This window comes from Sarcophilus harrisii, chromosome 1 (assembly GCF_902635505.1).
Source record: "Sarcophilus harrisii chromosome 1, mSarHar1.11, whole genome shotgun sequence".
Taxonomy (NCBI): domain Eukaryota; kingdom Metazoa; phylum Chordata; class Mammalia; order Dasyuromorphia; family Dasyuridae; genus Sarcophilus; species Sarcophilus harrisii.
Genome location: NC_045426.1, coordinates 80,278,145 through 80,301,770, shown reverse-complemented (window position 1 = coordinate 80,301,770; position 23,626 = coordinate 80,278,145). Strand labels below are relative to the sequence as shown.

General features: G+C 43.5%; 2 protein-coding genes across 9 annotated transcripts in view; one reads left to right on the top strand and one right to left on the bottom strand.

The window, feature by feature from the left end:
• Window positions 1-29: 29 nt before the first annotated feature.
• On the bottom strand, window positions 30-23,614 carry TNNC1 (troponin C1, slow skeletal and cardiac type). 2 transcript variants are annotated; one of them, XM_031957982.1, is made up of 6 exons: window positions 23,558-23,614; window positions 2,700-2,730; window positions 1,599-1,745; window positions 878-992; window positions 627-763; window positions 30-469 (listed from the first exon to the last, which is right to left on the bottom strand). In XM_031957982.1, the coding sequence occupies exons 1-6, from the start codon at window positions 23,576-23,578 to the stop codon at window positions 438-440; spliced, it is 483 nt and encodes a 160-aa protein (XP_031813842.1). In that variant the 5' UTR covers window positions 23,579-23,614; the 3' UTR covers window positions 30-437. The 2 variants fall into 2 exon arrangements, with proteins under 2 accessions (XP_031813842.1, XP_031813832.1); XM_031957972.1 differs by lacking the exon at window positions 23,558-23,614 and adding an exon at window positions 5,581-5,684.
• The window catches only part of NISCH (nischarin), a 50,036-nt gene continuing 40,963 nt past the window's right edge, over window positions 14,554-23,626 (top strand). For 6 of the 7 annotated variants that reach the window (XM_023498313.2, XM_023498314.2, XM_023498315.2 and 3 more), the window contains exons 1-3: window positions 14,554-14,994; window positions 20,243-20,326; window positions 20,957-21,139. In XM_023498313.2, coding sequence (XP_023354081.1) covers window positions 14,896-14,994; window positions 20,243-20,326; window positions 20,957-21,139 — 366 coding nt within the window. In that variant the 5' untranslated portion in view covers window positions 14,554-14,895. The remainder of the gene's footprint in view (window positions 14,995-20,242; window positions 20,327-20,956; window positions 21,140-23,626) is intronic. The other variant, XM_023498312.2, reaches the window with a different exon arrangement.

The following is a 23,626-nucleotide window of genomic DNA, read 5'->3' as shown; positions in this document are numbered from 1 at the left end:
TTCTTGACAACAAAGACTCCCTCAAGGCCTCCTCCACAACCACTTTATTTGCATTATTCCAGATCTCACTCATCCAAGGCCCGACATTCTCCAGGCCTGGGGGAGGCGAAGCGCAGGGATGGGGAAGGGGAAGGAAGCGATCTCGGTGCAGGGGTAGCCGAAGGACTAGCTTGGTGCCCTGTGGCTCAGTGGGTCCCGCCATTGTAGAGTTCAGAGGGGCGGGCAGCAGGCCCCAAAGGGCACAGGCGCGGGGAGGAGGCTCTGGGCGTGGCCGACACTGTTGTTTCTGGGCAGCGCCACGGAGAGCCCACCATCCCACAGTCCTCTGGCTGGCCCGGCCACTGACTGTGTCCACAGGTGTGCCAGGGGCCCGGCCAGAAGGGGAGGGGAGAAAAGCGAGGGAAGGGCGCATGTTCACGGCTTCGGCAGGGTCTTGTCTATTCCACGCCCTTCATGAACTCCAAGAACTCTGCCAGGGAGAGGAAAAAGGAGACTGGGTTAGAGAGGGCCAGTCAGGGGTGGGGAGGGGGCTGGGGAACGGGGAGTTTGGGGTCGGAGGAAGTCCTGGTCTGGAAACGCCCTGGGACTCGTGGGTGGGATGGAAGCCTGGGCGTGCCCCTGCTCACCATCATAGTCGATCCGGCCATCGTTGTTCTTGTCCCCGTCCTTCATGAGTTCCTCGATGTCATCCTCCGTGATGGTCTCCCCTGTGGCCTGAAGCATCGTCTTCAGCTCCTCCAAGTCAATGTAACCGTCGCCATTCCTGCATCAGAAGGGCGACGTGAGGACCCCCCCCAGTGCTCCCCGCCCCCTCACAGTGCCCACCTGGCCCCAGAGACGGGAGCCCCGGCCGGCCCCAGCTGCACTAGCCACTCACTTGTCGAACATTCGGAAGAGGTCAGACAACTCCTCCTCAGACTTCCCTTTGCTGTCGTCCTTCATACATCGAACCATCATGACCAGGAACTCGTCAAAATCCACTGTACCGCTGCCTGGAGAGTGGGGGAAGGCTGCGGTCACCCTGGGAGGGCCTCCCTCCCCGGGGACATGGGAACCAGAGGGGTCCCCGGAAATGGCTTTTAGTGAGGGGGGGGGGAAGAGAGGCCCGAGTGCTTGAATCCTCAGCTGCAAGGGCTCAGAGCTCTACCAGGCAGGTCCTTCCGGCCACTTAGCGGGGAAACGGAGTCCCAGAAAAGGGAATGATATTGCCCACAATCACTTCGTAAAGGAAAATGTCCGGCTTTGTACCCAAGTCCGCTATAACTTTCTTCCTACAGAGTAACTCCAAAGAATGAGGGACGGCTCATCCTTACTCTGTCAGGGCAGAGACCCGCCCTTGGACTACTGGGATTACTGCTTAATTCACACCAAGGGTGTCTTGCCTTCCCTGACTCCACATATTCCAGCAGCTTCAGGTGAGGGTTCCAGGAGGGGAAGGGGCCAGGTACCCACGGGGAAGGGAGAATGAGGGAGAAGACGCTCTCACACTTCCACCTCCCCCTCACCCAGCTGAGCATGCTGCAAGGGAAGGCTGGGGGCTCAGATAAGCCCCTGGCTTCAGAGTGAGGCCCTGGGGGAAGGGGAGGGGGGGGTCTTACCATCCTCATCCACCTCGTCGATCATCTCCTGCAGCTCCTCGGGAGTGGGGTTCTGGCCCAGCATTCGCATCACCTTGCCCAGCTCCTTGGTGCTGATGCAGCCATCCTCAGCGCCCAGAACGAAGATGTCAAAGGCAGCCTTGAACTCTGCAGGGGGAGATGGCAGGGTCGGGGAGCAGCCCAGAGAAGAGCCCTCAGGGAAAGACCCCCCCTCACTCCTCACATAGAAGGGGGCAAAGCCCAGAGAGAGAAGGACTGGCCTACGGTCATTCAGCCTGCGACTCGGGGGGACTTAGAGCACCCGTTAGAGCTCATTGGTCCCCCATGGGCGGATGGACTATGAACCCAAGCTATCTTTTTGGGTTTATCATTTATTGATCCCCTTCACTCCTCTATGGTCCCCTCAAGCTGACTTTTTTTGCTGTTTCTCACACGTGGTCTTCCTTCTTCCATCTCCATGCTGTAGCACAGGCTCCTCACCTCAAAGCTCAGCTCAGATGCTATCCGAGGTCTTTCCCCAGGAGCCGCTCCCGGTCCCTGCCCACTGTTCCTGCCCCCCAGTCACCCCATAATTATTATGTATACGGCAGGTAAGGAAGGCCGGGTGCAGGCCCAGCCTGGGACACTTAGCGGCTGTGTGACCAGGGCAGAAAACTGAACCCTGCCTGCCTCGGTCTCCCCACCTATAGAGTGAGCTGGAGAAGGAGATGGCAAATCTCTCAGTGTCCAAGGGGGTCGCAGAGAGCGGGACACAACTGAGCAACAGCAAAATGTCCGGGGCTCCCCCAAGAGAATACCTTAAGCTTGTTATACTAAGTGCCCCCTGGGTACCCAACAAATGGTCCTGGTAAGTGCCTGCTGATTGGGTGATGGATTGGAGCAGTTTGGAGTTATTATGAAGGCTCCCCAAGTTCTTACCAAGTCTCTGTGTTATTATTTATGAAATGTCTCCATTTGCCGTTGGGATGAATGAAGTTCAAGTTCATTTAAAAGTGTTCTGGGGCCTGCAGGAGCTTTTGTCACTCCTGGATTTTCTCACTTAGTAGGGCCTGGGGTCCAACTACTCTAGCAGGTGCAGGGGGCAGGGAAGGGGCCACTCACCATTTTTCTGCTCTTCAGTCAGTTGCTCCACCTGGGGAGAGAAGGGAGCAGGGAATGAACCCAGACCTTACACCCCCACCCGTGGGGTCATCGGGTCTCGTTGAGGGAAGGTCCTTCAGCCAAGGTCACCCTCCGGCCGGGCCCAGACAGTGGATGAGCAACAATGGCCCCCTGCTCTCCCAGCCAGGCCATGTCCTGGTGAAATCCAAGCCCCACTCCTCCCACCCCCACCCCCACCTGCCTCCTCACCCGGCCAGGCAGCTGCCCGACCTTTCATTGTGGGGACAATAAAACCAGATCCTCCCCAGAAGCCCCGGCCAGCCTGGTCAGGGACCACGGAGAGGGGGAGGTGACTGGCTCTGGCTCCCCTCCCCCACGTTCCCCATCCCCCATCCTGAAACCAGACTCCCCTAGAGTGAGGGAGACTATTTTTAACAGTGGACAAAGCTAAACCTGGCGATTGTTTCCTGAAGCGAGGGGCTCTGGCATGTAGGGAGGGCTGTTATCTGTGCACTTGTCCCAGTGGCGCCTACAGAGCCAAAATTAGCTCGGAGGCCCCTGGAGCCTTTTATGGGCATGGGGTGGAAGGACCTGGCCCCCCTTTCCATGAACCCTAAAGACCCTTCTCTCCAGCCCGGTGTGACCCCAGGAGTTTGCTCTAGAGCTGTGTCTTGGCAGGGAGGGTGGCTGTGGACAGCAGGAAGGCCTTTAATAGGGCCTGGGCAGCAAGCTCTCCACCCCACTTCCCTCCCTCCTGCAGCCCCTCTGAGTATCTCCTACCCTGGCTGGAGGGACCCTAGCAGCAGCCTGTCCTGGGGCAGGTAAATGGGTGAGGGGCCCTTATTGTACCCCCAAAGGAGAGGGAGGGAGACGGTTAGGGGAGACAATTAGGGGGGAGATGCTGCTTCTCCAAGAGAGGGATGAATGGGAAGCAGGGCCAGAAGGCTGGTTCGGTTCCCCAGGCCCAGGGAAGTCATTGCTAGAGCTGGGAATGGCATTTAAGGTCTAAAGGACCTCCTGTGTCCTTGGTCCCTCCCTATTGCTAAATCTAGAACACTTTGGCTCCCTCAGGCCATCCTAATCAAGGCAGGGAAACTCCAGTTTTCTTAATTCTTTCCCTGCTGCCCTCAGTCCTCATCTTTATGGGGTACCCCCTGTTCCCCCGAATCTGGAACTCCAGTCTTAATGACCAACTCAGGAACTAGACTCTCCCACTCCTTCTGCTCACCTACAAGCAAAGAGCCATAGAGGAAAGCCCTATGTACCAGCTCAAGGCTCCCTTCTGCAGCACAACCCATAGGTCTCCGGTCTCCCTTTTACCATCCCCTCGACCATCCTCCTCTTCATGTTTATGTGGGAGGGAGCCAGCCAGGGTGAGAAGGAAAAGGAATATGTGTAAGAGACAAAGAAGGAAACCGAGAAACAGAAATAAAGAGATAGTCAAGGGAAAAGAAAGGAGAGAGAAAAAAAAGAGAGAGAAGAGAGAAAGAGGCAGGGATAGAAAAATTGAGGGGTAAATAGAGTTAAGGGGAAATAAAGGGATGAGAGGGGAAAGAGGGTAAGAGACAAACTCAGAGACAAAGAGGCATAAAGAGAGAGACAGAAAGACAGAAACAGTCAGAGAAAGAGATGGAGACAGACAGAGAGGAAGAGGGAGAGAAACAGGCTGTTAGAGAGGAAAAACATATAGGAAACAAAGTGAGAAACAGACAGACACCAGGACCCGACATCTGCTTAGAACCTTTGACACCTTGCTTCTGCCCCGGAGTTCCCCCCTTCCCCCCACATACACTTATCCCTCCTCAGACTGTGGCTGCTCAGATTCTAAGCTCTGCTCATCAGCTTCCAGATTCCTTCTCCCCCTGTCCCCTCCTCACCTTTCTAGCCCCTTCACCTCCATGCTTCTGGGACCTTAAGATTTAGAAGTGGAAGAGACCCCTCAGGCTATCCAGTCTAACACCCCTCAGGTGAAAAATCTGCAACTCAGAAAGTTAAATGACAAACCTGCCCAAAGTCAGGGAATATGTGGGATTTTAAGTATCTTTCCTGCCCCTTCTTTTTTCTCCCTGCCCCGATTTCTTGCCTCCCTTCTTTAGTCTCGTTCACCCCGTCCCCTCATCCCCACTTTCCCACCACCGCCTTCTCATCTCTTCCTCAGCCCACAGTCCCTACCAACGCCGGGGACATCTTACCCCACCACAGGAAGGAGCCCATGGCATCAGTGGGTTCCCCTCCAGAATACAGGGAGGTTCCTAAGGAGTTTGGGCTACAGGGGCCAGGGCTCGGTCCAGCCGAAGGAAGAGGTAACAGGATGCCCTGAAAGCCTCCTATGGAGAGCTCCCGACCGAAGGCTACGCTGGCAGGATCACAATTCTAGAGTCAGAAGGGATCCTTTGAGGCCATCTGACTCATCTCTCCCCATTGTACAGAAGAGAAAACTGAAGGGATCCAGAAAAGTGAAATGATTTGCCCAGCCATACAACTAAGAGGTAGCAGAATCCAAATTCAAGCGCAGGACTTCTGGCTCTAGCCCCGTTCTGCGGGGGCCTCCAGGACACCTGGGCCCCCATTGTCCTGGGGGTGGGCACCCCTAAGTTCATGCTTGCTTATTTCTAGACACTGATGTTAGAACTAAGCCCCCACCCCCATCCGACCTATGGGAGTGGTCCCGGGGAAGGGCTTCCTCTGGGCACTAAACACAAAGTCTCCCCAAGCAGCAGAACCTTTTTCTGGGAAAATCAGCCCTAGAGCCCCTTGTCCAGGAGCACGGAGGATGCTCCCTGTCTGGGACTCCTGCACAAGTGGCTTTCTGGGTTAAATCGGCACAGCCTTGGGGCTGGGCTGGGCTGAGGGGGCTTTGAAGAGCCTGGCAATCACTCACCGCTGCTTTATAGATGTCATCCATGGTGAGAGGATGAGTGTGGCCGGTGGTGGGAGAAGGGCAGGGGCGGCTCACCCAGCAGGGGACTGGTCTGGGGCTGAGGATCCTGCCTTGTTATATAGCACCCGGTCTGTCAATCAGCATTCCTCTCTCTCCAGTTAGAAAAGGGGTGGGGAGATGCTTCTGGCCCTGGGGGTGGGGTGCATGGGACTGTCCCCTCTGTCCCTTTAGGGGCTTATGAGTCACTGGGATGTTTATCTGGGCCCTGCCCCAGAGCCATCCTGTGTCTAGATATAAGGCAAGGCTGGGGAGAGGGAAGGCAGAGGAGTGGTGGGCCTAAAATATGGAAAGAGCTAGCTTTGCATCTCCCCGTGGCTAGTTAGGGCTGGTGGGACTTGGCCAAGCCCCCTCCCACTTCCAGGGCTCTGGAGATTGGCTTTGGGGCCCTGTCCAGCTCTAGATCTGCCTCGTCCTCCAATTCCTAGTTGTTGGATCGAGATGCAAAGGCGTTAGGGTTGCCTTCCCCTCTCCTCACCCCGGCCACGCTCATTCTTGGTTAATAGGTCTGACCCTTCCCCTCCCATACAGAAACTCCCTTACTTCCAGAATCAAATATAAAATTTTAGAGCCCTTCATAATCTGGTTCCTTCCTGCCTTTCAGCCTTATCTCTCCCCGTGTCTGTGATAACTGTCACCTCCTTGCTGCTCCCCCTCTCCCAACTCCCAGCATTTTCTCTGGCTGTCTCCTGCACCTGGACTCCTCTCCCCATTATCATCATCTCTTAGCTTCTCTGGCTTTGTCATCCTGCTTAAAATCCCACTTTCTGCAAAAAGCTTTTCCTAGTTCCTCTTTTGTTAAAGTGCTTAGTACAGTGACTGGAACATAGTAGGCGCTACAAAATGCTCATTCCTTCCCCTTTCCCATCTGAGGTTATCCCCACTTTAACCTCTCTATATCTTATTTGATTATTAATATCTCTGTATCTTATAATTATTTACCTGTTGTTTCCCTACTTAGACCGTGAGTTTTCTGATATCAAGGATTGTTTGCCTTTCCTTGTGCTCCTAGCTTAGCTCAGTGCTAAGCTCTCAGGAGGCAATTAATAAATGCTTAAATTAAATAAATGCTTAAAAAGACCTCCTGGGTTCATTCCCACAAGACGCTTCTGTTTCTTCAATTCTTATCAATACATTTGAAACGTATCTATTAAGTATGGGAAGCTGACCACCAGATATGAGGACAGAACCAAAAACAAGGGTCCCTGCCCGCAAGGAGCACATGCTGTACTGGGCCAGGGGGCAGACAATCTGCACCCTGAGAAGTAAAAACAGAGTATTTGGAGGAAGGGTGCCCGACTCCCCGAGTTGGTGGGGCTGGGAGCTGGGATTTCTACAGCTGCCACCCCCTCCTGCCCCCCCCCAGCATGGCCAAACTTAGGGCTCCCCCAGGGCTGGGAGAGGAGGGGAGGGGAGGCTCCAAAGGGGCTGCAGTCCTGCTGAAGCCCTCTGAGTCACCCTGGCCAAGGTCCAAACTCATCACCCAGGACTCCTTTCTCGCCCTCTCCCTGCCCATCAGTTGTCAAGTGCTTTCCTTTCTCCATTCCCACAATCACCGCCCTGCTTCAGAGCCTTCTGCGCCTCTGCTGCTTCCAAACCCTCCCCTTCCTCTCCACAGCCGCCAGGATAATTTTCCTAAAGCACAGATCTGTTGTTATTCTCTAGACAAAAACCTTCGATGACTCCTGATTGCCTAGAGGGTATAAATTCCTTAGCCTGGCATTTAAAACCATCTTCAATCTGGTTCCCACTCCCCCTGAAATCCAATGCTCCAGCCCACCTGCCTCTGTGTATTCCCACAAGTCACACTCGCAGCTTGGAATGCACTTCCTTGGGTAAATCACGTAACGACTCAGGGCTTACCAGCTCTGGCTCTGCACTCCCTGTCTCTGCTTCTCAAATTCCAAGGCTGGGCGTCACTCTCTCCAGGATGACTCCGGAGATCTCCTGCCTCTCCACCACAACTTAATAGTGTTCCTCCTTATTTTATGCTACCTTTGGGCATGCATTTGGGCATCCCCTTCGGGAGCACATAAGTTCCTATTTCATTTTTATCTTTTTATACTCAAATCCAGGACAGTGCTTGGAATGGAGGAAATGACCATATGAAAATACATTCCGAGTCAGTAACTAAGATTTGACTTGTTCTTTAGTCATTTCCAAAAAGTCAAGTCTGACTTTTTGAGGTTTTCCTGGTAGAGATATCAGTTTGATATTTCCCTTTGTAGCTCATTTACAGGTGGGGAAACTGAGGTAAACAGGATTAAGTGACTTCCCCAGTATCACACAACTAGCCTGTGCCTGAGGTCTGATTTTGACTCAGGTCTTACATGAGATTTCACTTGGCAGATATGACAAAGATTGGGGAGACTCAGTATCGCTGTTGGAAAAGTTGTGTGATGACATTCTTTTTTATTTTTATTTTAATGTATTTTAATTTTTATTTGCAACAAAAGGACCTGAACTATATATATCTTTGAGACACTGGTAGGCATCTGTATGCTATATAGATAGGCTATCTTCAAGGAAGTTAAAGAAAAGAACTGATAGGGGCACTGATACATTGTTGGTGAAGTTGTGAACTGATCCAATCATTCTGGAGAGCAATTTGGAACTGTGCCCCAAAGGCTAAAAATGTTCATACCCTTTGATTCAGCAGTGTTTCTACTGGGCTTATATCCCAAAGAAACACTAAAGAAGGAAAGGGACCCACATGTGCACAAATGTTTGTGGCAGCCCTGTTTGTAGTGGCCAGAAACTGGAAACTGAGTGGATGCCCAATTGGAGAATGGCTGAATAAGTTCTGGTAAATGAATGTTATGGGATATTATTGTTCTGTAAAAAATGATCAGTAAGATTTCAGAGAGGCCTGGAGAGACTTACATGAACTGCCACTGAATGAAATCAGCAGAACCAGAAGATCATTGTACATACCAACAACAAAACAATATGATGATCAATTCTGCTGGACGTAATTCTCAACAATGAGATGATTCAGACCAGTTTTAATGATCTTGTGATGAAGAGAGCCATCTACACCCAGAGAGAGAACTGTGGGAACTGAGTGGACTACAACATGGAATTTTCACTCTTTTTGTTGTTTGCTTGCATTTTGTTTTCTTTCTCATTTTTTCCCCTTTTTTGATGTGATTTTTCTTGTGCAGCATGGTAATTATATAAACATGTATACATATATTGGATTTAATTATTTTTAACATGTTTAACATGTATAGTATTGCTTGCCATCTAGGAGAGGGGGTGGGGGGAAGAGAGAGGAAAATTTGGAACACAAAGTTTTGCAAGGATCAATGCTGAAATATTATCTATGCATATGTTTTGAAAATAAAAAGCTGTAATTAAAAAAAGAAATTTAAAAAAATAGAAAAGAACTGATATTCAATATATACAACAGAGTGCTGGTAAATGTTTAAAAACTATGGAGAGGGAGGATGGGACATATGCAAGATACGCTTTTAAATTTAATGTACATAATTTTAAAAATTTATTTTTAAACATTTTTCTTTAAATTTTAAATTGCAAACTGTGTGATCCTGGGTAAGTCACTTAACCCCAATTGCCTCAACAAAAACAAAAAAATTAATTCCAAATTCTCTTCCTTATATTCCTTTTCCCACTTAGAAGATATGAAGTGAAATCATGCAAAACAATTTTCATATTAGCTATATTGCAAAAAAATGTGAAGAAATTTTACTTTAGTTTGAATTCAGAATTCATCAGTTCTCTACAGATGGATAGAATTTTCTTATTATGACTCCTTTGGAATTCTCTTGGATCACTGTATTGATCAGAACAACCAGGTCTTTCACAATTGACTATTATTACAACATGGCTGTTACTATGCACAATTATCTTTTTGTTGTTTTCACTTTTGTTTGCATATAGGTCTTGCTAAGTTTTTCTAAAACCACCCAACTCATCATTTCTTAGAGCAAATAGTGCTTTATCACAATCAATTTGTTTGGTCATTCCCTGATGAGCATTCCCTCAATTTCAAATTGTACCCACAAAAAGAGCTGCTATAAATATTTTTGTACATATAAACTTTTTCTTTTCTTTTCTTTTTTGATCTAATAATGATATTTCTGGTTCAAAGAGTATATAGTTTTATAGCTTTTTGGGCATAATTACATATTTTTCTCCAGAATGGAGAATGGAAAATGTTTTTTATGTGAAAAAAATTTCCCCATTTCACTTCTCCCTTCCTACTCCCAGTGCATCACTCTTTCCCTCCCCCCTTTTTTAGAAATCAGCCCAAATATAATCAACTGACACATATGCCCTCTGTTCATAGACTCCATCTAAATGTCCCAATAATGATAAAATTCTTAGAAATTACATATATATTCCAGGAGATCATTATATATGACAACTATATAATGATCAATTCTGATGGACATGGCTCTCTTCAACAATGAGATGATTCAGGCCTATTCCAATTGTTCAGTAATGAAGAGAATCATCTATACCCAGAGAGAGGACTATGGGAAATAAGTGTGGACCACAACATAAGCATTTTCACTCTTTCTGTTATTATTTGCTTGAATTTTTTTCCTTCTCAGTTTTCTTTTCTTTCTTTCTAGATCAGATTTTTCTTGTGCAGCAAGATAACTGTATAAATATGTATACATATATTGGATTCAACATATTTAACATGTATTGGACTACCTGCCATCTAGGGAAAATGGTGGGGGGGAAGGAGAGGAAAATTTGGAACAGAAGGTTTTGCAAGGGTCAATTTTTTTTCTTTTTTTAAAAAAAACTTTTTATTTACAAAGCATATGCATGGGTAATTTTTCCAATATTGAGCAATGGTCAATGCTGAAAAATTACCCACGCATATGTTCTGTAAATAAAAACTATAAAAAAATTACATATGTCATCTTCCCACAAAAGAATATAAACAGTTTGCCTTTGTCATACTCTTTCATGTTTGTTTCTCATAAGTTTCATGTTTGAATGTCCAGTTTTCTATTCAGCTCTGTTCTTTTCATTCAAAATGTTTGAAAGTTCTGTTTCATTAAATACCCAATCTTCCTCTAAAGAATTAGATTTTGCTGGGTAGGTTATTCTTAGTTACAATCTTAATTCCTATGCCTTCTAGAATATTATAATCTAAATTCTACACTTCATTAACATGGAAGCTACTAAATCTTGTATGATTCTGAATATGGCTCATGATATTTGAATTATGGTTGTTTACAATATTTTCTTCTTCACTTGGGAGATCTAGAATTTGGTTATATTACTGGGAATTTTCATTTTGGGATTTCTTTCAGAAGGTGATCAATGGATTCTTTCCATTTGTATTTTACTCATTGGATTTAAGCTATCAGGGCAGGATCAATACTGAAATATTAACTATACATTTTTTATGATTTTTAAAAAATATAGTCTCTTTAAAAAAAAAAACAGCTTTTTAGTTGTCCAATAATTCTTAATCTCTCCTCAATCTATTTTCTAGGTTGGTTGTTTTTCTAGTGAGATATTTCATATTTTCTATAATTTTCATTCTTTTGACCTTGCTTTATTGCTTCTTGATGTCTCTTAGTTGTTAAGATTCCAATTGCTCAATTACAATTTTTAAGGAATCATTTTCAATAGTGATTTTTTGTAGCCCTTTTTCTACTTGAACAATTCTGCTTTTTAAGGAGTTCATTTCTTCAATGAATTTTTGTGCCTCTTTTACCATTATGCCAATTATATATATATATATATATATATAACAAATTTATATATATATATATATATATATATATATATATATATATTTAAAAGTGTTATTTTCTTCAGCATTTTTTTTGCTTATTATCAAGCTGTATTTTTTTTTTTATAATTTTCTTGCTTTGCTCTCATTTCTTTTCCCATTTTTCTTCTTCCATTTTTAATTCTTTCAAGAATTTTTGTTGAACTTGCGTGCAATGAGCATTTTTCTCTGAGGCTTCCTCGTCACAGTTTTTGCCTTCTGAATTTGTGTCTGCCACCACAATCAAGTTCTTGTTTTTTGTTATTTGCTCATCTTCCCAGCCCATTTCTTAGAACTTGGTTAAACTCAGATTCTGCTCCTGTTGGGGTGTGGAGGCGCTGCGCCAAGCCACAGGCTCTTTTGTGTTCTTCTCAGAGCTGGTTCAATGGCTCTGCAAGTTCTGAGTGCTTCCAAGTGTGATCCAGGGAAAGGTCTGGCCACTGCTCTCCTGGTCTTTGCCCAGGAAGGGCTCGGGCTCCCCCTGCAGCTGAAGCACAAGTGCTCCTCTTGGCCCTGGAACTGGGACCAGGTCCCTCACTGCTTGCCCGAGTGTTCCTCTATACCTAAGATCCAGGGCTCCCTTATGAAAAACCACTAGTGTTCCACCCCAGAACTGTGACCCAGAATCGCACGTTGGCAATAAAGTTACTGATCATATGAACGTCATAGAATATCACTGTTCTATAAGAAACGACCAGCAGGACGATTGCAGAAAGGCCTGAAGAGACTCACATGAACTGATGCTGAACTGATGTGGTGAGTAGAACCAGGAGATCATTGCATACATAAACAACAAGATTTTGTCTGATGGATGTAGCGCTTTTCAACAGAGAGGTGATTTGGGCAATTCCAATAGACTTGTGATGGAGAGAGCCATCTGCATCCAGAGGGAGGACTAGAGACTAAATGTGGATCACAACATAGCATTTTCACCTTCTTTTTGATGCTTGCTTCTTTCTTTCTCTTTTCCTTTTTGATTTCATTTTTCTTATGCAGAATGGTAAATGTAGAAATATATTTAGAAGAATTGTGCGTGATTAATCTATATTGGATTATTTGCTGTCTAGAGGAGTGGGGAGATGGAGAGGGAGGGAGAAAAATTTTGAGGTTTTGCAAAGGTGAATGTTGAAAACTATTTTTGCATGTATTTTGAAAAATAAAAAGCTATTATCATTAAAAAAAAAACAATAATAAAGTTACCAATCAATGCTAACTGTCCTCAGTGCAGGCATTCAAGATATATGTGGTGTAAACAGGAGGTAATCACAAAGGGAATCAACGAGTTAATTCTGACTCAGTTCTGAGGAAACAGTGTTTGCGGTTCAGACCCCCACCTCAAACCCTGAATTCAGGCAAGAGGATGTCTTTAGTGGAGTTAAACACCTTTGCAAAGGTTTGCATTTCAAAGGGGCAATACTAGGGCCTCTACTTAATCTTCCCCTAAAAGGCCTGAAGAGTAGAACATTAACATGTTACAATAACTCACATTTCTATAGTGCTTTAAGATTAGATAAATATACATACTCCTTTACAAAGGAGGAAGCTGAAGCTTTGGGACATTAAATGGCTGGTCTGAGCTCACACCTAGTATGCAAACATTTGTGGTAGGATCTGAGGAGTGGGGAGCACCCTGACTCCTGGAGTCAGGAGACCCAGGTAGGCGTCTCCCCTCTGCCACTTACTCACTTTAGGAAGGGCCATATAGAGAACCCAGTATCACAGGCCCAGCACTGGAAGGGATTTCACAGGCTGGCTAATCTAGTCCAACTCCCCCATTTTATAGGGGAGCAAACTGACACCTAGAAAGCAATTATACCCAAGGTCATACAGGTAAGCACAAACATCAGAAAAAATATTTGGACTCAGTGTCTTTTCTTTCCACAATATTCTACAATATTATCACTAACTAGAAATTCAGATGTTTTTCTGTTATGTCAATTCTTTGTGAACCCATCCAGGGTTTTCTTGGCAAGGATACTGGAGTAGTTTGCTCTTTCCTTCTCCAGCCCATTTTACAGATGGGAAAATTGATGTAATGACGAAGGGACTCTGAAACTCTTTGAAGGAGAGATTCTCCTTGAACCCTACATCTGTGGGAGCCCATCCAAGGGAAACAAGATAAACAGCTTCATTCTGTTATCCTGAGAGATGGGCACTTCCCCCATTGATTAAGTTCTGTATAGAGATACAGACACATTCAATTCTAAAATTCTCTATTCAATCGAATATTTAGGCCCAATTTCAATTGTCCCAAGCTCTAGGATCTGCCCATAAAACTCAAGATCTCCTGATTGTACTAGGGGCTTTTGTCCACTAAGAGAGTCTCTTTCTTAGTGATGTTCAGAAATAAACTCTTTTGCCACAAATAACTTGGGTTTATGAATTCTTGTCACTTGGACTCTTTCCACTCTTTCTTGCTTTTCCCTCTTCTCCAAGCTCAGGTTCTCACCTCAACAAAATGACCGAGCAACAAAATGTGCCGGGCCCTGGCCCGTAGGACACTGAGAGAGGTGGAAGTCAGCCACTGCCTTCCAGAAGCTTACAGTCTAATGAGTGGAGACCGGATGGTCCCTGGTCCAGGGATGTTGTGTGAGGAGACAGTTGTGGGTGAGACAACATGCCCCAAAAGACCCTTTCTGCCTCCCAGATTCTGTGATACTAGGTGCTGAAAAAAACAACATGCAAATAAGGCAGCGGTCTCTTATAGTGGGAATAATGGCAGCCTTGGGAATCGGGAGAGTTCCCAAGTCTGACACCAAATTCGTTAGCCAGACGGGTCACAAACGTTCTCTTTGCCTCTGGAAACAAATCTACCTGCCTTGTCTCCCTCACAGGGTTGTTGAAGGTGAAAAAGCCTTTAAAGGCTGAAAGTGCTAAAGAAAGGCTTTTTAGGGGTCAGTTTTATTCCGCCTGAAAAACTCCCCCCAGTGTGCTCTGGGAGACCCGGCCCTCGGGCTTCTCAGCCCCTGCCCGGTTTGCTGAGATTCTAAAACCCTTCCTGTCATCATGCCTCAGTTTCCCTAACTGTAAAAGGAGCTGAAATGTCCCTCGCCCGGCTCTGGTTTGCAAAGCATGAATTAAAACCTGAAATAAATAAGTGGGCAGCGGGAGAAACAAAGAAACAGTTCAGAAGGTAACTTGAAAACCTTTTAACTCGCTACAGTTTCAGCTTCGGACAATGCACTTTCAAATTACAGGCAGAGCCAGCCTGCGCATGCGGGGGAGGGGGAGCGGAAGAGCGGCAGCACGGCCCCGCCCCCCCTCGTGTAAGCTTCCAGTAGCTGTCAGGAAAGTTGGGCGGGGCCTGCTCCGCGAGCCGGATACAAACAAAAATGGCGGCGGAAGCCGCGGCTGGAGCCGGGTTGTGGGCCCGGGCTGGCGGCGGCGGCCTCCGCAGACTCCGGAGCTGCGGCGGGGGCCAGACCGGGGGCTGCGGCAGGCCGGCCGGGAGAGGGCAGCGTCAGTGACCCCTTCGCGGGCGGGCTCCGCGGGCCATGGCGGCGGCCGCCAGGGGCTTCGTGCCCGAGGAGGAGGAGGCCGAGCCAGCCAAGGAGGCGCGGATCCCGGGCTCCGAGCTGGTGGAGAACTACACGGTGAGGGCCCGCGGATGAGGGGGCGGAGGGCCGGACACCCCATCGGCTAGAAGCAGGGGCGGCGTCGGGAAAGGCAAAACGGGGACCTAGCCTCCGGGGGCTTCCTCTTAAGAGCCAATCGTTCTGAAGGCCTTCGCCGCCGGGGCGGGCGGCGGACACTGAAGGACCCCACGGGTGGGCCGTTGATCTGCGAGCCGCCCCTAGGACGCGCATGCGCGGCTGGGGGGGCTGGGGGAGGGGGGTGAGCGTGTTGATTTCCTTGGTGCTCTGGGGAAATTGATGAAAGACTCAGGCCTGCGGAGTCTCCAAAAGCTGTGGTAGAGGGCCTGGGGAGGAGGTTGGGAAATGGTCTGAATCCTCGAGTTGTCACGCATTTATTAAGTGCCTCCTGTGTACCAGGCTGAGTCCTGCAGGATGCAAGTGAAGCCAAAGATGAGGCTTCTTTTCCTGCTGCTCGCTGTCAGTTGGAGAGACCTGACGAGAGCCAGTAGGCCCTGGCCGGATCTGGGTGGGGATCTCTCCGCAGGGAAGGCACTTAGGTGTAAGGGGAAATTCTTTTGGGGGGCAGAAGTCTTTTCTGCTGTGGCCAGAAACCTGGAGGCCTTTTCCCCCCAGATTCATTTATTTACGTTTCGAGGCCTTTTTCCCCCAGATTCATTTATTTACGTTTTGAGGCCTTTCCCCCAGATTCATTTATTTACGTTTTTCTCTTTTTCTGGAATAGGTAAATGAGGAGATTCTTTTCCTCAATTGCTGCCCCTGCCTTAATCACTGTGTGGCCGAGACCTGTTGAAGACCTTAGGCCATCTCCAGTCGTCCTGGTCTCTATTGGGTCACTGGATCTCGATGACTGGAGGGAAAAGTGAGACAGGAGACCTTGCACAGCCCTCCCTCACTTGGATCCAATTCACTCGAATGCCGTGGCATCTCCTCCCTGATGTCGTGGTCCTCTTCCAGAAGGAAGGACAGACATTAACTGGGAAAAGGCATTTAGGTTTTAAGGGGAAATTCTGGGTCTGAGAAGTCCCCTCCTCAAGCCACCCCTTGTGATAGAAACGCTTAGAGCCAGCATCCTCCATATCCTTGAAATCACTGGTTCCAAATGGAACTTGGGCTACAAACAGATTTTTCCTCCTGGTTTCCAGTTCCAAATTTTTGGCAGCGTTTTACCCGCAGGGACAGTGATTCTTGGCTGCTCCTCCCTCCCAGATTGCTATAAACTGGTTTTCTGTCCTATAAATTGAGGAAAAGATCTGGAAGACTCTAACGTGATTTTTGTTTGTGGTAGCAACTCATTTTCTTTCTTTTTTTCTTTTTCTTTTTTGTTAGGGTTTAGGTTTAAAAAAATTAATAGCATTTTACTTAGTAGCTCATTTTCACAGATGCAAGAATACTTAATTCATCTGAACTGATTAGTGAAACTGTCTGGAAGGGCCTGTAGTGTTATCAGAGCTTAAAGATTTTGAGTTAATCAGCCAGTGGATGAGATGTTCATTTTCTTTACTGGCCTCTTAGATGAGTCATGAAAGAGCAATCAACAAGCATCTATCTACTGTACTATAATGGGTGAGGAATGCTAAGAAAGGCAAAAACTGCCTCTTCTCTCAAGGAACATATTCTAAAGTAATCTCTTAAGATGTTTAACTTGCTATTCCTGAGGATCATTGTTTGGGCCCCAGAACACCCTAGACCTATCCAAACCAAACTCATTTTACAGTTGAGGAAGCAGGATTTGAACTTAGTCTTCTTATTTCAGAGCCAGTGCTAGAAATTTGACCTAGTTGTACTTAAAGAATAATTTCTCATGCTTGATAGATCTCTTTCTAAGTCACTTTGAAGGTCTATGACTCAGTTTTATTTAGAATAACTTCCCAAGTAGTCTTGGTTTTATCCAGTATTATTTGATCAACACCAATTAAACTTCCATAGTAAAGGCCTTAGACATCAATATAGATCAAGCTTCTTGCCTATGTGCCAGAGAATGTGGTGCAAATACTGGTAAGTGTGATGCTTAGAGTAGGTATGGATTGAGCCATATAAAATAGCTTTTGCCTCACTTAATACAGTTGAAGAGGCCTGACACTTAAACCAGAGTGTTGGCATTTGAGTTGAGTTTACATATTAAGCTTGCTACGTTGTTCCTGAAAGCAGAATATTAGACCTTGGTCCTCTCAGGAAAGAAAATATTAACTAATTGCATGCCTTTGCCACTGTACTTCACCTGCCAAAATCTTGTAGTGAGCTCCATCCTGTCTGTAGAAGATCCTTTAAATATTATTTTATCTAATATGTTCTTATAGCAGTAAAAGTTACAAATATTGATGTTTGATAATCATAGTTAACATAACACTGTCAGTTCTACTTAGCAAGGCAGACTTTATTATATCTTGGACTCCAGTCTCACCATTAAAGGAAAAATTCTGTTTTTTCCAGATTTGCTGTGATGCGAAAATAAACTGGCTGTGTCACTTGCTTCTATATTTCAGTTTCTTCATGGATCAGATTTTAAAATACATTGCCTATGTTATCTTACCTGATCCTTCCAACCCTGTATAGCAAGAAGGAAGGAAATGCACCAGGCACAGTGCTAAACATCTGTGAAGATATCTCATTTGGTCTTCCCAACAATCCCAAGCAGTAGATGCTGTTGTTGCTCCCATTTTACAGAATGCTGAGGCAAATAGAATTTAAGTGACTTGCTCAGCATCACACTTAAACTAGGCAGTATCTGAGACTGAATTTGAGATCAGTTTTCAACTGCAGATCCTACTCTATCTCTTGTGTCACTGGCTGCTTCTACAGACTAGGTTTGGATTAGATGTCTTAGATTGTACCACATTGACCTTTAACAACATAATAGCTAATATTTACACAGAACTTTAAGGCTTACAAAGCACTTTGCAAAATTCTCACTGGGGCCCAACAGTGGCCTTTGAAAAATAGTTTAAAAAATACTGTAGGTATTATGATTTTCTTTCACAAATGAGAGGAACCTGGGACTCAGATTTAAAGGATTTTCCCCGCCATGATCACATAGTGTTAGAGACAGAATCTGAGTTTAAATCCCACCTAACTTTGGAGTCTAGTGTTTTTGCCAAGCGGTTTTCCTGCCTTAAAGTTGTGTAAGAGACCTAGTTACCTCAAGAAGCAAAGCCAACATGAAGGAATTATAGTTGGGATAAGAATATTGAAAAGGCCTACTTTCTTTTGACAAGAAGGGTTTATTTTTTAAAATTTATTTATACTTAGCATTTGTTTTGTTATGAGTTCTGAATTCTTTTACCTTTCTCTACCCTTTGAGAAAGCAAGCAATACGATATCAATTATACATGTGAAATCATGTAGAACATTTCCATATTAAACATGTTTTAAAAATAAAAGCAAGAAAAATAGAGAAAGTAGAGGGAAATAAGTAAACTTGAGCTTGCCCTCAGAATTCATCAGTTCTTTCTCTGGAGGTATATGGCATATTTCATCATTAGTCCTTCAAAATTGTCTTGGATCATTGTATTGCTGAGAATAGCTAAGTCTTACAGTTGGTCACTATTGCAGTATTGCTGTTACCATGTGCATTATTCTCGTTCTGCTTACTTGATTTTATATCAGTTCTTATAAATCTTTCCAGATTTTTCTGGAACTGTCCTGCTCCTCATTTCTTATAGCACAGTAATATTACATCACAACTTGTTTAGCCATTCCCCATTAGATGGCCATTTCCTGAACTGCTACTTCTTTGCCACCTCAGAAAGACTTATGTTTTTGTACAGATAAGATATTTTCCTTTTTCTTTATTCTCTTTGGATACAGACCTAATAGTAGTATGGATGGGTCAAAGGTTAGGCAAAGTTTGATACCCTTCTGGGCATAATTTCAAATTATTCTCCAGAATGGTTGGATCACAACTCTTATCAACAGCATGTTAGTGTCCAATTTTTCCACATCCCGTTCCACATTTGTCATTTTTTTTTTTTTGTCATGTTAGCTAGTTTTAGGTGTAAGATGATACTGAGCAAATAGTCTTGGGGGGGGGGGAAAGGAGATGAGCAAGATAATTGGGGGTTAAGTGACTTGCCCAGGGTCACACAACCAGGAAATGTTAAGTGGCTGAGGTCAGACTCTGGACCTTCTGACTGCAGAGTCGGTGCTCTGTCCACTGTGCCATCAAGGAGACAGCCTTAAAAAACATAATGAAATCAGAATTGCACTTTGAAATTCTATGAAAGGCCAGTGATAGGTGTAAAGTTAAAATGCATAATTGGTACTCTTTAAAGAGATAAATGATAAGATTAAATGGAGAAGGTGAAGGAGGAGGCTTTAATGCCAGATTCAGAGCCTGGACTTTAGAGGGCAAATAGAAGAGGACCATTGAAAGTATTCTAGCTGGGATAGTGATATGACATGATCAGAACTGGGCTTTAGAAAGGTTATACTTCTTGTGTGTTAGGTGAATTGGTTTGAGGCAGAGTGGCTCCTTAGAGGTCTAATAGGCAAGAAAGCCATCAGATTTGATACTTGTTTTCAGGGGCTAGAGAACTGCCCAGCAAACATGTACCATATTCAGTTGTAGGGTGTGGAAAATAGCCAACAAATATTAAGCACTATGTCAGGCACTGTTAAGAGCTAGAGCAAAACAAGCAGTCTTCCCTCGAGGAGCAGAAAAGGAATGGAGAGAGAGTCACTTCGAGAGCTCCATAATGAAATGTGAAGAATATAGTTTCGTTGATCTCCACTGTGCTTCCTCACAATGGAGAATGATGTATTGTTCAACTCCAGAAGAATACTCTTGCTTTCCTCAGACCCAATCTGACTTTACAGAGACAGCCAACTCTCTAGTTTTCCCTGACTAAACCTCCCTCTCTTTTCCTATAACATAGGTCTGGTTTTCATGAGTGTTATTAGTGTTTGAGAAAAATAGAATAAAATATAAGTGTTTTTATGATTTTATATATGTGTGTATGTATGCATTTATGTGCTTATGTATATACATATATGTGTGTGTGTGTGTGTGTGTGTGTATTTGAAATTCAGTAATGGAAAAAGGTAGAAAAGTAGACTTTTCAGAAGCCATATAACAATCCAGAGGACTAGGTAGATGTACTAGGACATAAGTCACTTAGTCCTGGCTTTGTCTTGATAGTTATGTCTTTTCTGTAGAATTGTCATCTCTTAGAGGAATTGTTAAATGTTATACCTGATTTGGATTTGGACAGGGATCTCGCCATCATATTGCTATTGATTTCCTTTTTAGGTCTATATTATCCAAGTTACTGTTGGCAGCCATCAGTGGACAGTCAAACATCGTTACAGTGACTTCCATGATCTACATGAAAAGGTAACACTTCTAGAAAGTGGTGGCTTTGTTTTCCTGGATTGTACAGTATTTGAGCAAATTTTTCATTGTACTGTTTTGTGAGAAAAGAAAGTGTCTTAAAAAGTTTAGAGTCGTTTTTCCTTAATCTCTTTTTTTTTTTTTTTAGCTGAAGAAAGCAATGTGTGTTAATATTACAAAGAAAAGCTATTGTTAAGGGGTCCCTGAATGTTGATCCCAGAATTTAAAAAATCCTTTAGTGCTTTGAAATTTTATGTAGTCCATCTAGAATGTATATTGACTCTGATTTCTGCCCTAGATACCTGACACACCTGATCTATGTCAGTAAAATGGGCTGAACAGAAATAATTTGGGATATTTGAACTTTTTTTTCCTGATTTATGTATCTTCACTACTCAGATTTTATCCTTTATACCTCTTTATTTGTTTTTGCCCAGCCCAATGGTAGAAGTCACTGGATTTTGCTCTAGTTTTCTTTTAGAGAAGTCTCTTAGTACTGGGTTACTTTCTGTCTAAATGTTTTAAGAAACACCAATTTGAGTTCAAGAAGGTCTTGTTGGAGTTCATGCTTTTGGCCTTCTTTTTGAGAGACCTCAAACGATTTGATGTTAATCTGGGTGTGTTTTCTTATAGCTTATTGCTGAAAAGAAGATTGACAAGAACCTACTTCCTCCTAAAAAGATAATTGGAAAAAATTCCAAAAGTTTGGTGGAAAAAAGACAAAAAGATTTGGAAGTCTACCTGCAAACGCTTCTGACAAAATTCCCTGTTGCTGCACCTAAAGTGTTGTCACACTTCTTACATTTTCACTTATATGTAAGTTTCTTTCCTATGGGCTTATGGGTGAAGGAGAAAAGCATTACGTGTGAACATTGTAGGTTGGATTAGGTAATCTTTGAGGTCTCTTCCAACTTTTATATTCTTTAGTTCTGTGATCTAGTTACCTTGGCATTATTCAGATTAGCAAAGAGGTTTCTGCCAAATCTCATAGAAAGATATGCTGGCTTAAACTGTCTGGGTGAGGGTTATTGAGTCATATTAGCTAAGTCTGATTTTTGAGTGAAGGCAGAAGTTTGTTTTATCATATTTGTTTTAAATTAAACTGATTTATGAAAACTATCCTTAGGACTTCCCCCACCCCAAAGCATTCTGTGTAATTGAAGATAAATGCAGATATCCAAGCCAAGAGCATTGCTGAAAGGAGCAGAGAGGTATTTTTGAAACTTCTTTTAAATAGCTCCCTTGGTTATTAACTGAAAAATTTTAGTGATCTTAAGACTGATGGGCCTGATTTAAAATATTAATGATTCATTGTTGTGGCATTTATTGCCAGACTCTGAAGGTCAGAGAGCTCCCAGATGGCCTTGCTATGTAATAATTCAGTTGTTAACTTTACGCTTTAAAATTAAGGGATCATTGTCAGACTCAGAACTGTGAGAAATTCAGAAATAATGAGAAAAGAATATTTTCTGTATTTTTATGGAGTGGTTTTCTTAGAACTTCCACAAATCTATAGTCTTCTAGAGTTACAAACACTTTATATTAAGAAACAATAACCATTGCCTCTCCTGATTCACTATTTGGGGAAAAAAAGCCAGTTATCATTTCAGTGAATCGGGTGTTTCAGAATCTTAAGCAATTACTCCACACCTTTCAACCTTATGAGATTTGTTTTGTTTTAAATTTTAACAAAATTTTCCAATTACATGTTAAAAGTAATTTTTCATATTCATTTTTAAAATTTTCTGAGTTTCAAATTCTTTTCCTTCCCTCCCCCTTCCTTGAGAAGGTAAGCAGTTGATAAATATTATACATGTGCAGTCAAGTAAAACATTTCTATATTGTTCCTGTTGGGAAAGAAAACTCAGAGCAAAAAAATCCCAAGAAAAAAATGAGTTAAAAATAAAAAAATTAAAATGAGAAAAATTAGAATTATTAAAAAATAAAAAAGTAAAGTTGGATCTGCATTCATCTTCCATTATTTCTTTCTTTGGAGGTAGATGATATTTTGCATCATGAGTTCTTCAATATTGTCTTAAATCATCATATTGCTGAGAATAACTAAGTCATTCACAGTTGATCATTGCTGCAATAATACTGTTACTATGTACAATGTTCTCACTCTCCTTACTTGACTTTGCATCACTTCTTATGTCTTTCCAAGTTTTTCTGAAACTATTCTGCTCCTCATCTCTTACAGCACAAGAATATAACATCACAATTGTAAATGTTATTTAACTTTATTTAACCATTCCCCAATAGATGGGCATCCCCTTAATTTCCAGTTCTTTGCTACTTCAGAAATATTCTATAAACTTTTTTTGTATAAATAGATCCTTTTTGTTTTTCTTTGATCTCTTTGAGATATAACTCAAATAGTGGTATTGCTGGGCTACAAAGTGTGCAGAATTTGACAGCCTTTGGATATAGTTTCAAATTGTTCTCCAGAACAGGTGAACTAGTTCACAGCTCTACCAGCGTTTATTATTAGTCACAGTTTTTCCACATTCTTTCTAGCATTTGTCATTTTCCTTTTCTATAATGTTAACCAATTTGAGGTGATAGCTCAGAGTTGTTTTAATTTGTATTTCTTCAATCAATAGTGATTTAAAATAAAGAATTATTTTAAAAGTAATTTAGCTGTACACTCCCTCAGTTATAAATAAAGACTATTGTACTTGGAAACAGAAGGAACTTTGCTAATATCCTTTTGCTGACAAAACTCAACTTAGTCATATTTTAAAGATGGCATCAGTCAGCAGTTGAAATATACATATGTATAACTTAGGACCAGGACAGCATACTTTCTTATTACTCAGAGCTTGTGGTTAACTAATTTCCTGTTGTGAAATTTTCAGACTTCTTCTTTGTTTGAAGGAGGGTGAAGATTATAATTCCCTTATTAAAGTTCTTGACATTCTTTGGTTAGTGCAGTATAAAAATTGATCTGATACTTTAGAGGACAAACTTAAAAGTTATAGAGAGGATAATTAAAAATCAATATAATAAATAAACACAAATTAGTTGATTTTTCATTTTAACTCTGGTACTTAGCATGTGCCTAGTACATAGTAAGCAATAAAATAAATGTTGATTTAAGGCTATATTATAACAATGGATGGAACAAAGCTGAGGAACAAAACTTAGAAAAGCCTGTAACTTGGTAATATTGGATAACATGTTTAGTAGTAGTACTACTACTATTTAATCTCTTGAGATTTCCCCTTCACTTACTTTTATCACTGCAAGATCCATTGTAATGTTCTGGATTAGCTCTCTGAAGGATCTCTGAGTGAGCCTTGG